Source organism: Leptodactylus fuscus, chromosome 1 (assembly GCF_031893055.1).
Source record: "Leptodactylus fuscus isolate aLepFus1 chromosome 1, aLepFus1.hap2, whole genome shotgun sequence".
Lineage (NCBI taxonomy): Eukaryota > Metazoa > Chordata > Amphibia > Anura > Leptodactylidae > Leptodactylus > Leptodactylus fuscus.
The window spans coordinates 6,674,482-6,689,444 of record NC_134265.1 but is presented as its reverse complement, the minus strand read 5'-3'; the positions used below and the strand labels follow the sequence as shown (position 1 = coordinate 6,689,444).

Here is a 14,963-nt window from a genome sequence, read left to right as displayed (position 1 = left end):
AATACAGACAGATACATAACAAAGAACTCTGTACTAACAGAGGGGGCGCTAAGCTGTGAAGAACGCCTCACAGCATGGCTAGACTGTCAGGAACTCCCTTCTGACAGTGGGCAGAGATCATTGCCGTATAATGGAACCCATATCTCCAGCCCTGGGGCACATAATGGAAAAGCCAACAGTGCACTGAATGTTTTCTAGGCATTCTCTGTGACCTGTGCAGAGATCATTGTGTAAGGGGGTGGGGCTAAGATGTGACATCACATATACATAAATGATGTGATCATCAGTGTGCTGTAAGTGAGGTAACTGCTGCAAAGAACCCTATAGAAAACAGGAAGTCTCAGTGTATTGATAGTTGGATTAGTGTTCGGAGTCCGAACTGCAGGATTTTTATAGGATTTTTATTTTTTAATATAGATTACATGGTAAATGTGTAAAAATCTCACCAAAAATTATTTTAAAATATCTTTAACCTAAAACTTTATTTTAAAAAAATTGTGTATTTTGTGGAGACACGTTCCCACTCTTACTATTCCTAGACTTACCTCCTTATTAATCCTCTGCCCAGTGACCGATAGAGGATTAGAATAATGAACCAAAATGGGGCTCTGAAGCCTGAGCAAGGCCGGACATTATAAAAATAAATGGTAACCAGAGAAACTTTGTCACACATGTGGAGTCAGCCAGGTTGGGTGGCGGCCATCTTATATTCCAAAGCTCAACTGGATCAGAAGAATTGTGACATGTAAGGGGTTTACTCCTTTTTGTTTTCTAACTGTTTGCTTGTTGTAGGTCACTGATATTCACTTTAATGTTCATTTCTGTATGCTCTATGGATCCATTGCCATTTAATGTTTTTTGCCATCTGTTGTAAAGACTTATTCATGGATGGCTTGGATACCTTCTAACCCGAATCAGTAGGTGGTGGCAGTGTGTATCTGGGGGGCATGGACTGTGCTCAGTGTCATTCATTCTCTGTTGAATGAGTAAAGTGAAATAACCATTTACAGTCACACCCACAGTCCGTACATGACAGCGATACTATGTATTATATATTGTCTCATCTTCTCTCCATTCAGGTTCCTACAATATAGAATCCTCTCAGTATCTTCTATATAAGAGAATATTCCTGATTGATCCATCAAGGATGGAAAGAGACAGGAACAAGATGGCGGAAAGTCTATTAAATCTCACCCTAGAGATCATCTACCAGCTTACTGGAGAGGTGAGAGATTCTGATGATGTCATCATGACATCATTCTTATCTATAGTAATAACAGATGATATGACTGGAGAGGTGATGGACTCTGGACATGTATGTAGTGAGATTTATTAATGTGTCTCCCATAACCAGGATTACACAGTAGTGAAGAAGACCTCTAGTGGGCGCTGTCAGGCTCCTGTGTATGATGGATATGGAGGAACCCTGAGCCTAATCCTGGAGCCTCCACCTCATCCCCTGATACAGGAGGAGATCAATGGACAGAAGATCCTAGAACTCACCAACAAGATGCTGGAGCTGCTGACTGGAGAGGTGACACTGCTGGGAATGCTGGGACATTATACAGTAACTGGAGGGGTCGGGGTGATGACTGTATCATTGTGTTGTCAGGTTCCTATAAGGTGTCAGGATGTCGCTGTCTATTTCTCCATGGAGGAGTGGGAGTATTTAGAAGGACACAAGGATCTGTGCAAGGAGGTGATGATGGAGGACCAGCAGCCCCTCACATCAGCAGGTAATAGACATGACTATATACACATGGACTTCCATTATTTGTATGTACAGAATGAATTCAGTCCCTGTCTGTGTTTCCTACAGGTAGATCCAGTAAGAGGACAACACCGGAGAGATGTCCCAGTCCTCTTCTTCCACAGGATGATGATCAGGTAGATGGAGATATTCCCTATGATGTGTAGACGGGCTGTGAAGTCCTTGTGGTCAGTCTTGTATCCAGCAGTATTATATGGTTATATACATGGGCGGTGTCATTGAGCCGCCATCTAATATGTTTATCCGGCTTCTCACAGACCTGCAGCTACTGTCAGGACATCTTTCATCTTCATGCGGATTAATGATCTAGAACAGACCTGGGCAAAGCCCAGCCCCCGGGCCATATCCGGCCCTCTGACTGATTCAGTCCGGCCCGCACAGCTTGTCTAGGGTGGGGGTGTCTAGGGGGCGTGTCTTAGTGCCGGCAGGACAGTGCAGGAAGATGGAGACATGTGAGTGTGTGTCATAAGGTACTGGGGAATGTAAGATGCAAGGGGGAGTATGTGTCTGTCTATATGTGTCTGTGTGTCTCAGTAACCTAGGGGCAGAGATGGAACGGGAATGTTATACTAGGGCAGAGATGGCAGATGGAGGGGGGGACATGAAACTGGGGGAGTGATGGAGGGGGGACATGAAATGGTGAAAATGAAGGGAGATATGAAACTGAGGGAGACATGGAGGGGGGAACATGAAACTGGGGGTAGATGAAGAGGGCACTTAAACTGAGGGGACATTAAAATGGGGACAACTGGAGGGGGCATTAAACCATGGAGGTAGGTGGAGGGGGACCTGTCTGCCTCTAGTTGCCCCCAGTTTAATGTCACCCTCCAGCTACCCCTATGGTTTTAATGTCTGCTTCCAACTTCCTGATTTTAATGTCCCCCTCTAGTTGCCCCCAGTTTCATGTCCCGCTCCAGCTGTCAATTTATTGCCCCCCTCCAACTATCCCCACTGTTTAATGTCCCCCTCCAGCTGTCCCAGCTTCATGTCCCCTCTAGTTTCCACCAGTTTAAACTGGGGCACCAGGAGAGGGACTTAATACTGTGGGGCAGTTGGAAGGGAACATTACAATGTGGGGGCATATAATGTACGGGTGACTGTAGGAGGATTATACTTTGTGGGGGCACATGGAAAGATGATTGGGAATGGGCGGAGTCAACGTAGAAGTGGGTGGAGTTAAATTTGCCATGGCGCGGCCCTCTAACATAGTTTCAATTTCTTATGCGGCCCCATGGGAAAATTGCCCACCCCTGGTCTAGAACATTCTCTGTGACTTCCCCATTTGTGCGGTGACTTTTACATTATTTGTTTCCCAGATTTTCCATCAGGATAAAGATGTGAGTGACATGAATGCTATATCTATGAGAATAAAGGAAGAGCCCTATGTGAGTGGTGATGAGGAGTGTGAGGAGGACATTCCTACAGGGAACCGCCCAGGTGAGGAGTCACCACTATATAAAGCACAGAAGGGTCACTGATTTTATTCAGACATTGTTTAGACTATTTGTTGTTCCCCGATTCAGGTAAAATCATAATAATCCCAGAATATAAATGTGATACCGCTATAGGGGGTAATAAATGTAGTATAGAATAGAATGGACAGCAGGAATATGGACTGGACATCGATGTGAACGAGGCAAATTTCTTCCTCACCGGCTGTCAGTCCTCATGAAGGGAAAGAATTTACCAGAATTATATAGCAGATTATTTCAGGTAGCGGAAAAATAATCCTCCTGCTCGATCTTCAGGCAGATTCCACCTCAGAGCTCTATGGAAATAAATGGGAGGTGGAAAATCCCGCCTGACCAGTAAGGAATCTGATGGAGATTCGGGGGCTGATTTGGTAAAGCGGCAAAATTCTTCTGATTTTCCGAAGCATCTTCTACAAATGTCACTGTGTAAACCTCACCTTAGACCCCAATCACACTATGGAATCCGGACTAGAAAATCTGGTCTGTACATCAGTCACATTTCCCAGCCTGAACTCTGTCCACACACCAGGAGCTCCCAGAGAGATGGCAGGGAAGATTTATTACCTCCCCTGCTATCTCGATCGCTGTGTATACAGCGCTCAATGAGCACTGTATACACAGCTATGGACGCTGCCAGTGGCGTAACTAGGAATGGCGGGGCCCCGTGGCGAACTTTTGACATGGGGCCCCCCCCAACCGACACAACGCCAAAGACCTCGACCGACTCCCTCCTCCGCACTCTATTATGTCCCTTAGTATGCCCTGCACACTGTATTATGTCCATTAGTGGCCCCTGCACACAGTATTATGTTCATTAGTGGCCCCTGCACACAGTATTATCCCCCATAGTGGCCCCTTCACACTGTATTATACCCCATAGTGGCCTCTGCATACAGTATTATGTCCCTTAGTGGCCCCTGCACACAGTATTATACCCAATAGTGGCCCCTGCACACAATATTATCCCCCATAGTGGCCCCTGCACACAGTATTATGTCCAGGATCGGCAAGTAAATAGGGCCCGTAACGGCCAATTTAAAAAAAAAAAAAAAAAACGCAGCGGTAGCGGCTGTCACTGGGCCCCCTAATGGCCCAGGCCCTGTGGCAGCCGCCTCCGCTGCCTCTATGGTAGTTATGCCCCTGGATGCTGCCATAATTCATCTGCCCTCTGACCCGGTGGACACGTGATCCGCTGGGAGCAGAGTCTTGCAAAAGCTGCTGGGTCCTACAGGACCCAAGATCAGCTCAGTAAGCTGTGTATACAGCGTGCAGGAGGCTGTATTTCTCCTGCAACTGGGGTAAAATGTAGCAGCCCCAGTTATAGGAGAAATCAGCCTCAAGTACAAAAAAATAAGTGATCAGATGTCCCCAAAGGTCTCTTATCACCTTATGGGGACACAATCTGGAAAAAATATAAAATAGAAATATAATAAAAAAGTTTAAAAATAATGTAAATAAAAGAATAATAAAAAATAAATAAATAATACGTTAATAAAACGCCGTTATTAAAGGTTATAGCCCTACCCCCGACGACACCATACAAAATAAAAATTACCGTAACGGAGAGGAAAAACTATATTATAAAGTTTTTCAGTGACACTTTGTGTTATTAAATAAAAAAAATAAAATAAAGTGAAAACCAGACACAATTTCCCTCCTATTTTGTTTATATTTTCCTGGATATAAAAAAAATTATAACACATTTGAAAATAAAAATAACATAAAAATAAAGCCGTATGTGTCCCCGAAAAAAGACACAAAAATTAGCTGACTGAGATATACGAGAAAAATTTTACAGACCTCAAAACCGCACATACATAATAAACCTAAAATGTGTCTGGTCCTGGACCACAAATTGGCCTGGTACTGAAGTGGTTAAAGATATCTTTAACCTAAAACTTTATTTTAAAAAAATTGTGTATTTTGTGGAGACACGTTCCCACGCTTACTATTCCTAGACTTACCTCCTTATTAATCCTCTGCCCAGTGACCGATAGAGGATTAGAATAATGAACCAAAATGGGGCTCTGAAGCCTGAGCAAGGCCGGACATTATAAAAATAAATGGTAACCAGAGAAACTTTGTCACACCTGTGGAGTCAGCCAGGTTGGGTGGCGGCCATCTTATATTCCAAAGCTCAACTGGATCAGAAGAATTGTGACATGTAAGGGGTTTACTCCTTTTTGTTTTCTAACTGTTTGCTTGTTGTAGGTCACTGATATTCACTTTAATGTTCATTTCTGTATGCTCTATGGATCCATTGCCATTTAATGTTTTTTGCCATCTGTTATAAACACTTATTCATGGATGGCTTGGATACCTTCTAACCCGAATCAGTAGGTGGTGGCAGTGTGTATCTGGGGGGCATGGACTGTGCTCAGTGTCATTCATTCTCTGTTGAATGAGTAAAGTGAAATAACCATTTGCAGTCACACCCACAATCCGTACATGACAGCGATACTATGTATTATATATTGTCTCATCTTCTCTCCATTCAGGTTCCTACAATATAGAATCCTCTCAGTATCTTCTATATAAGAGAATATTCCTGATTGATCCATCAAGGATGGAAAGAGACAGGAACAAGATGGCGGAAAGTCTATTAAATCTCACCCTAGAGATCATCTACCAGCTTACAGGAGAGGTGAGAGATTCTGATGATGTCATCATGACATCATTCTTATCTCTAGTAATAACAGATGATATGACTGGAGAGGTGATGGACTCTGGACATGTATGTAGTGAGATTTATTAATGTGTCTCCCCATAACCAGGATTACACGGTAGTGAAGAAGACCTCTAGTGGGCGCTGTCAGGCTCCTGTGTATGATGGTTATGGAGGAACACTGAGCCCATTCCCGGGGCCTCCACCTCACCCCCTGATACTGGAGGAGATCAATGGACAGAAGATCCTAGAACTCACCCACAAGATGCTGGAGCTGCTGACTGGAGAGGTGACAGTGCTGGGAATGCTGGGACATTATACAGTAACTGGAGGGTCGGGGTGATGACTGTATCATTGTGTTGTCAGGTTCCTATAAGGTGTCAGGATGTCGCTGTCTATTTCTCCATGGAGGAGTGGGAGTATTTAGAAGGACACAAGGATCTGTACAAGGAGGTGATGATGGAGGACCAGCAGCCCCTCACATCAGCAGGTAATAGACATGACTATATACACATGGACTTCCATTATTTGTATGTACAGAATGAATTCAGTCCCTGTCTGTGTTTCCTACAGGTAGATCCAGTAAGAGGACAACACCGGAGAGATGTCCCAGTCCTCTTCTACCACAGGATGATGATCAGGTAGATGGAGATATTCCCTATGATGTGTAGACGGGCTGTGAAGTCCTTGTGGTCAGTCTTGTTGTATCCAGCAGTATTATATGGTTATATACATGGGCGGTGTCATTGAGCCGCCATCTAATATGTTTATCCGGCTTCTCACAGACCTGCAGCTACTGTCAGGACATCTTTCATCTTCATGCGGATTAATGATCTAGAACATTCTCTGTGACTTCCCCATTTGTCCGGTGACTTTTACATTATTTGTTTCACAGATTTTCCATCAGGATAAAGATGTGAGCGACATTAATGCTATATCTATGAGAATAAAGGAGGAGCCCTATGTGAGTGGTGATGAGGAGTGTGAGGAGGACATTCCTACAGGGACCCGCCCAGGTGAGGAGTCACCACTATATAAAGCACAGAAGGGTCACTGATTCTATTCAGACATTGTTTAGACTATTTGTTGTTCCCTGATTCAGGTAAAATACTAATAATACCTGAATATAAATGTGATACCGCTATAGGGGGTAATAAATGTAGTATAGAATAGAACGGACAGCAGGAATATGGACTTGACATCGATGTGAACGAGGCAAATTTCTTCCTCCCCGGCTGTCAGTCCTCGTGAAGGGAAAGAATTTACCAGAATTATATAGCAGATTATTTCAGGTAGCGGAAAAATAATCCTCCTGCTCGATCTTCAGGCAGATTCCACCTCAGAGCTCTATGGAAATAAATGGGAGGTGGAAAATCCGGCCTGGCCAGTAAGGAATCTGATGGAGATTCGGGGGCTGATTTGGTAAAGCGGAAAAATTCTTCTTCTGAATTCCTGAAGCAGCTTCTACAAATGTCACTGTGTAAACCTCACCTTAGACCCCAATCACACTATGGAATCCGGACTAGAAAATCTGGTCTGTACATCAGTCACATTTCCCAGCCTGAACTCTGTCCACACACCAGGACTCCCCGTAGCTTAGTGATCTATGACGCTAGGAGTCCCTGCTTCCTTGTGACTGCACAGACCCTACTACATACTGTATGGGACAGCAGATCCGCGGTGAGTTCAGGCTGGGAAATCCAGCAGATGTGGTTTGGATTCTATTGTGTGTATGGGGTGTAATACAGTAAGATTTATGGCATCCTACAGTATTATTCCACATAAGTGGCCATATTTAAGCAGCCATGGATTGTGTTCACCTCTACAGTGACCTAGAGCAGTGGTGGCGTCTCCTGCCCCGCTTCATTACTATTCACTATCACTGACCTCCATCTCAGCACAGTGAATACTAATGAAGTAGGCCGCACTGCCGTCGTTTGCTGCCTGTGCCACTGACTTCACTTCTTCACACGGTCTGAAGCGTCTCAGGCAGCGGCAGCTCAGTGGGGAATATTCTTATAAGGTTATGTTATTCAATAATAGTAATATCCATTATCTTCTTGTCAGATGACTGTACCAGGAGCTCAGAGGGACATCTGATATCTAAAGATTATAAAGCAGAAGATCATGGTATCACACAAGAGCCATATGAAGAACATGTCATTACACCAGATGTTACCTCAGCCATTCTGAAGAATGATCTTTCTCCTAATTCATCACAGTCTGTTAAGCAAAATGAAAACATCAGGAGGGGTGTTATAGATCAGAGAACTCACACAGGGGAGAAACCATATTCTTGTCCCGAATGTAGGAAATGTTTTGCTCAGAAATCAAATCTTGTTAAACATCAGAGACATCACACAGGGGCGAAGCCTTTTTCTTGCTCAGAATGTGGGAAATGTTTTGCTCAGAAAACTCTTCTTGTTGAACATCAAAGAACTCACACAGGGGAGAAGCCATATTTTTGCCCAGAATGTGGGCAATGTTTTCAAAAGAAATTTAATCTTGTTAGGCATCAGAGACTTCACACAAGACAGAAGTTTTGTTCATGCCCTCAGTGTGAGAAATGTTTTAATCACAAATCACATCTTGTTGAACATCAAAGAACTCACACAGGGATGAAGCCATTTCCATGCCCAGAATGTGGGAAATGTTTTACTTATCAATCCAATCTGATTATACATCAGCGAATTCACACGGGAGAGAAGCCATATTCATGCCCAGAATGTGAAAGATGTTTTAATCAAAAGAGACGGCTTGTTGAACATCAGCGAATTCACACAGGGGAGAAGCCATATTCATGTCCAGAATGTGGGAAATGTTTTACTCACAAATCAAGTCTCGTTACACATCAACAAACTCACACAGGAGAATTTTCATGCCCAGAATGTGCAAAATGTTTTACTCAAAAGGGACAGCTCGTTGAACATCAGAGAATTCACACAGGGGAGAAGCCATATTCATGCTCAGAATGTGAGAAATGTTTTAATCGCAAATCACATCTTGTTCAACATCAAAGAACTCACACAGGGGAGATGCCATTTTCATGCTCAGAATGTGGGAAATGTTTTAGGTTGAAATCATATCTTGTTACACATCAGATAAATCACACAGGAGAGAAGCCATATTCATGCTCAGAATGTGGGAAATGTTTTACTTTGAAATCATATCTTGTTACACATCAGAGAATTCACACAGGAGAGAAGCCATATTCATGCTCAGAATGTGGGAAATGTTTTACTTTGAAATCATATCTTGTTACACATCAGAGAATTCACACAGGAGAGAAGCCATATTCATGCTCAGAATGTGGGAAATGTTTTACTTTGAAATCATATCTTGTTGCTCATCAGAAACTTCACACAAGAGAGAAGTCGTATTCATGTCCAGAATGTGGGAAATGTTTTGCTCATAAATCAAGTCTTGTTGAACATCAGAGAACTCACACAGGAGAGAAGCCATTTTGATGCTCAGAATGTGGGAAATGTTTTGCTGAGAAATGTGATCTTGTTAAACAGCTGAGAAGCGGATTGTAAGTGGATTTTCAACCCGATGTTATTGACCCGTCTTGGTATTAACAAGGAACTTACATTCTCTGTATTTTAGGTTAAAATATTTTCTTTAGTTTAATTCCTTTTAAAGTTCTAATTAAGGCTGATCTCTAATTTGTTTGCTATTACATAACGGATTGAGGTTATCTTTATCTGAGATACCTATAATGGCACCTCAGTTACATTTGGATGTCGCTTCTTGGGACTGATTTTTCTGTAGTGTTTTTTTTTTTTTTTAGCATCATTAGGAGATCATGTATACTGCTCTAACAGAATATATCTATGTCTTATATCATACACCCACAGGCCCCTCTCTCAAGTCTCATAAAATGCCCTCCCCGCTCTATGCCATCTTTTTTGAGCTCATATAATGCTCCCCCATGTCCCCTCTTGCTCACACCTTTTCGCCTCTCCTTCTCAGTAACTTCCTCTTTCTCTCACCACACTTTCCTGTACAATGCAGAACATCTCCACCCACACAAGAGTCATGATGTCATCAGAGGTAGCCATCGCACTCTATTATGTCCTCCTTGTGGCCCCTTCACAGTATAATACATCCCCTGTTCCAATGAAGTTTGGATATTGTGTAAAACATAAAAACAGATTACATTGATTTACAAATCCTTTTCAATTTATATTCAATAGAATACACTACAAAGACAAGATTATTATTTTTATTGTTTATATAGCACCATTAATCCCATAGTGCTGTACATTATTATATTAATTCCATGGTGCTGTACATTATTATATTAATTCCATGGTGCTGTACATTATTATATTAATTTCATGGTGCTTTACATTTGGGGGTTACATACAATACACAAAATATACAGGTAGATATAATACTAACAATGACTGACTGGCGAGGGCTTACAATCTATGGGGGAAGGGGGTAGAGACAGAAGGAGAGGGGGAGACTGTACAGATGTCAGTGAGGTGATAGTGTTATTGGACGCTGTAGGCCTTCCTGAATGGGTGAGTCTTCAGGGCCTTCTTGAATCCTGTGGTTGTGGGGGTCAGTCTTATGTGTCTTGGTAGGGAGTGCCAGAGTATGGGGGATGCACGAGAGAAATCTTGGAGGCGGTTGTGTGAGGAGCGGATGAGAGAAGAGCGGAGTAGGAGGTCATTGGAGGATCTGAGGTTACTTGTGGGCAGGTAGCAGGAGATTAGGTCCGAGATATATGGAGGGGCCAGGTTGTGGATGGCTTTGTATGTTAGCGTTAGTAGCTTGAACTCAATTCGCTGGGCTATAGGTAGCCAGTGGAGGGATTGGCAGAGGGGAGCAGCCGATGAAGATCGGGGGAAGAGGTGAATTAAACGAGCAGCACAGTTTAAGAGATAAGATAAGATATTCCTTTAATAGTCCCACAATGGGGAAATTTCAGTGATACAGTTTCATAGATGGTACAGTAGTATATAACAAGAGAGAAAACACATACAAGCTCATGGCAGATGGAGAAATCCTAGGAATCATAGCAACTAAAAAGAAAGAAACACAGAAACACTGCAGGATCATTTAGTTCTGTGCAGATTGATGTTAATAATACAGCCGACTGTGGTTGGAGGACATGAGGAGGGGTCACAGCATGTAGATATATTCAAGCATGCTGTTATAACTCCGCTATTGAAAAAACCCTCCTGTGCTGCTAACTATCGACCCGTCTCTAACCTCCCCTTCATCTCTAAACTCTTGGAACGCCTGGTCTATTCTCGTTTAATCCGCTATCTCTCTGCTACCTCTCTTCTTGACCCCTTACAATCTGGTTTCCGCGCTCTGCACTCTACTGAAACGGCTCTCACAAAAGTCTCCAATGATCTCCTGACGGCTAAATCCAATGGCGATTTCTCTCTTATTCTTCTGGACCTCTCTGCAGCTTTTGACACTGTTGACCATCATCTCCTCCTCACTCTGCTCCGCTCAGTCGGCCTCAATGACACTGCGCTCTCCTGGTTCTCCTCTTATCTCTCAGACCGCACTTTCAGTGTAACATTTGCGGGCTCTGTTTCCTCCCCTCTTTCCCTTGCTGTTGGGGTTCCTCAGGGCTCGGTCCTCGGCCCCCTGCTCTTTTCTCTCTACACAGCCCCCATTGGACAAACCATCGCCAGATTTGGCTTCAGGTACCATCTTTATGCTGACAACACCCAATTATACACATCTTCCCATGACATCACCCCTGTACTCATACAGAACACCAGTGACTGTCTTTCTGCTGTCTCTAATATCATGTCCTCGCTCTATCTGACACTAAATCTCTCTAAGACTGAACTACTACTGTTTCCACCATCTAATAGATCTGTCCCTGATATATCCATTGCAGTCTCAGGCCTTACTATAACTCCTAGGCATCAGGCCCGCTGCCTCGGGGTCATGTTTGACGCAGACCTTTCTTTCACCCCTCATATTGAATCACTCGCACGTTCATGTCCCCTCCACCTCAAAAATATCTCCAGAATACGTCCTTTCCTTACCAGAGATACACTAAAGACACTTATTGTCTCTCTGATTCATTCTCGCCTTGACTACTGTAACTCCTTACTAATCGGTCTTCCCCTCACTAAACTCTCCCCTCTACAATCTATTCTGAATGCAGCGGCCAGGCTCATCTACCAGGCTAGACGCTACAGCGATGCCTCTGGTCTGTGCCAGTCGCTACATTGGCTGCCTATTCAATATAGAATAAAATATAAAGTTATCCCCCTCCCCCACAAGGCTCTCCATAATGCCGCACCTCCCTACATTTCCTCCCTCATCTCTGTCTACCGCCCAACCCGTGCTCTCCGCTCACTCAATGACCTAACACTTACATCCTCTATTATCAGAACCTCCCACGCTCGTATACAAGACTTCTCCCGATCTGCACCACTTCTCTGGAATGCTCTACCCCGGACAATCAGATTAACTCCCAATTTCTACAGTTTCAAACGCAAACTAAAGACGCATTTTTTCAGACAGGCCTATCACAATTCCTAATGCAAACCCTTCTTGATGCCTTTTCAGCCTAACATAGTTGTCCATGCTCTATCCACATGTTAAAGGACACTACTAGTGACGGCCCATAAAGCTTTGTTTGTGTAATGGCTGCAACCTCTATTACAAAATTGTCTGAACACTGTATAAGCAATGCCGTCCCTGCTACCTCTTGTGTCATCCGCTCTACCTCATAGATTGTAAGCTCTTGTGAGCAGGGCCCTCAGTCCCATTGTGTTAAATGACGTTCTTTGTTTTGTATCTGTCTGTATCTGAACCCTACAAATTGTACAGCGCTGCGGAATATGTTGGCGCTATATAAATAAAATGTATTATTATATTATTATTATTATTATTAGATATAACAAGCAGAAAATATTTTTTGCAGAGGTGGGGGACATAGGTAGCTATCATGATAACATGTGGTAGTTCCTTTGGTAGGTGGTGAGATCTCCTGCTCACAGCTGATAGTTCGGTATCTTGCATCAGCACTATTGTCCATTAACCACAAAAAAATGCCTCAAAATGTCCTTCATCACAAGCCCTCCTCCTCCTCCTTTCCACAGTGTTCTACTTCCCCAAAGAAGTCTGAAGCCATCCAGGTATACATGGTGCTGTTCTCTTGCCAAGCTTCCATAACTCCTGGGGTAGGTGGGTGATTGTAGGTTCCCAGGCTATAACAGAGTCCCACATGTCCACAGTAATAGAAAGAAATACCAGTCAGCTGTAGCATCTTCCCACATCAGCAATCGACTCCAGAAATCATCTCCTTGAAAGAAAAAGTCCACACTTCCTTGTAAGTTTCTCCTCCATGCCGCATGGTGTCCTTAGCTCCTGGGGGATGGTAACAGGCACATGTGTACACACAGGAAACCAGCTGAACCAGGTCTTGAGTCATTGTCCATGCTTTACAATAGAAACAAAAGGAACAAAATACTCCACAGGGTCTTCCATTCGATTTATAGTTGCTAATTCATAGTGCTAATTTGCTTGGTTACAGGATTTTTGAAGATACAGAGAAAAAGAGTGAGAAAGGAAAGATAAAGGTTGCTCCTAGCTTGGAGCTCTGTATCGAGGCAGCCACTAAGGGTGCCAGGAAGAGGTGGACTGGAGGGGGATGAGGGTGTTTGCTGGGAGTCCATGGAGAAGGGTGTTCTGTAGTCTAAGCGGGAGAATATGAGGGCTTGGACAAGCATCTTGGTAGTTTCAGAGGTGAGGAAGGAGCAGATTCGATGGATGTTCTTGAGCTGGAGGCGGCAGGAGGGGTTTAAACGTGTGACTTCAAGGATAGGTCAGAGTCCAGGGTTACCCCAAAACATCGGGCCTGTGAAACAGGGGTAATTGTGGTTCTGTTGACTTTGATAGATGGGTCAGGTGGAGGGGCCACATTGGGTGGGGTGAAAATGATGAACTCTGTTTCCTCCATGTTCAGTTTGAGAAAGCGGGAGGCGAGGAAGGAGGCTACGGCCGCTAAGCAATCTGGAACTCTGGCCAGCAGGGAGGTAATGTCTGGTCCAGAGATGTACAGTTAGGGCCGGAAATATTTGGACAGTGACACAAGTTTTGTTATTTTAGCTGTTTACTAAAACATGTTCAGAAATACAATTATATATATATATATATATATATAATATGGGCTGAAAGTGCACACTCCCAGCTGCAATATGAGAGTTTCCACATCCAAATCAGAGAAAGGGTTTAGGAATCATAGCTCTGTAATGAATAGCCTCCTCTTTTTCAAGGGACCAAAAGTAATTGGACAATGGACTCTAAGGGCTGCAATTAACTCTGAAGGTGTCTCCCTCGTAAACCTGTAATCAATGAAGTAGTTAAAAGGTCTGGGGTTGATTCGAGGTGTGTGGTGAAGCAGAACATCCTGAGGCTGAAAAAAAAGAAAAAATCCATCAGAGAGATAGCAGACATGCTTGGAGTAGCAAAATCAACAGTCGGGTACATTCTAAGAAAAAAGGAATTGACTGGTGAGCTTGGGAACTCAAAAAGGCCTGGGCGTCCACGGATGACAACAGTGGTGGATGATCGCCGCATACTTTCTTTGGTCAAGAAGAACCCGTTCACAACATCAACTGAAGTCCAGAACACTCTCAGTGAAGTAGGTATATCTGTCTCTAAGTCAACAGTAAAGAGAAGACTCCATGAAAGTAAATACAAAGGGTTCACATCTAGATGCAAACCCTTCATCAATTCCAAAAATAGACAGGCCAGAGTTAAATTTGCTGAAAAACACCTCAAGAAGCCAGCTCAGTTCTGGAAAAGTATTCTATGGACAGATGAGACAAAGATCAACCTGTACCAGAATGATGGGAAGAAAAAAGTTTGGAGAAGAAAGGGAACGGCACATGATCCAAGGCACACCGCATCCTCTGTAAAACATGGTGGAGGCAACGTGATGGCATGGGCATGCATGGCTTTCAATGGCACTGGGTCACTTGTGTTTATTGATGACATAACAGCAGACAAGAGTAGCCGGATGAATTCTGAAGTGTACCGGGATATACTTTCAGCCCAGATTCAG

General features: G+C 43.5%; 3 protein-coding genes across 4 annotated transcripts in view; all 3 read left to right on the top strand.

Annotated features, from left to right (window-relative positions):
- Positions 1–1,285: 1,285 nt before the first annotated feature.
- Positions 1,286–2,073, top strand: LOC142198544 (gastrula zinc finger protein XlCGF66.1-like). The gene is made up of 4 exons (XM_075269580.1): positions 1,286–1,297; positions 1,355–1,736; positions 1,820–1,887; positions 2,029–2,073. Exons 1-4 carry the CDS (start codon positions 1,286–1,288, stop codon positions 2,071–2,073), a joined length of 507 nt encoding a protein of 168 aa, XP_075125681.1.
- A 1,019-nt stretch (positions 2,074–3,092) lies between these two features.
- Positions 3,093–14,963, top strand: part of LOC142189644 (uncharacterized) — a 263,072-nt gene continuing 251,201 nt past the window's right edge. For both annotated transcript variants that reach the window (XM_075262242.1, XM_075262243.1), the window contains exon 1: positions 3,093–3,208. In XM_075262242.1, coding sequence (XP_075118343.1) covers positions 3,118–3,208 — 91 coding nt within the window. In that variant the 5' untranslated portion in view covers positions 3,093–3,117. The remainder of the gene's footprint in view (positions 3,209–14,963) is intronic.
- Positions 5,562–9,443, top strand: LOC142198061 (uncharacterized). The gene is made up of 6 exons (XM_075268866.1): positions 5,562–5,887; positions 6,018–6,197; positions 6,275–6,398; positions 6,482–6,549; positions 6,804–6,872; positions 7,984–9,443. Exons 1-6 carry the CDS (start codon positions 5,810–5,812, stop codon positions 9,373–9,375), a joined length of 1,911 nt encoding a protein of 636 aa, XP_075124967.1. The 5' UTR covers positions 5,562–5,809; the 3' UTR covers positions 9,376–9,443.

Excerpts from the sequence above, each read along its gene's own strand:
- LOC142198544 (XM_075269580.1), top strand. Across the intron at positions 1,737-1,819 it reads GCAGCCCCTCACATCAGCAG|GTAGATCCAGTAAGAGGACA; the intron begins GTAATAGACATG and ends TGTTTCCTACAG. Across the intron at positions 1,888-2,028 it reads TTCCACAGGATGATGATCAG|ACCTGCAGCTACTGTCAGGA; the intron begins GTAGATGGAGAT and ends GGCTTCTCACAG.
- LOC142198061 (XM_075268866.1), top strand. The coding sequence starts at position 5,810 with ATGGAAAGAGACAGGAACAAGATGGCGGAAAGTCTATTAAATCTCACC. Across the intron at positions 6,399-6,481 it reads GCAGCCCCTCACATCAGCAG|GTAGATCCAGTAAGAGGACA; the intron begins GTAATAGACATG and ends TGTTTCCTACAG. Across the intron at positions 6,873-7,983 it reads GAATAAAGGAGGAGCCCTAT|ACCAGGAGCTCAGAGGGACA; the intron begins GTGAGTGGTGAT and ends TCAGATGACTGT.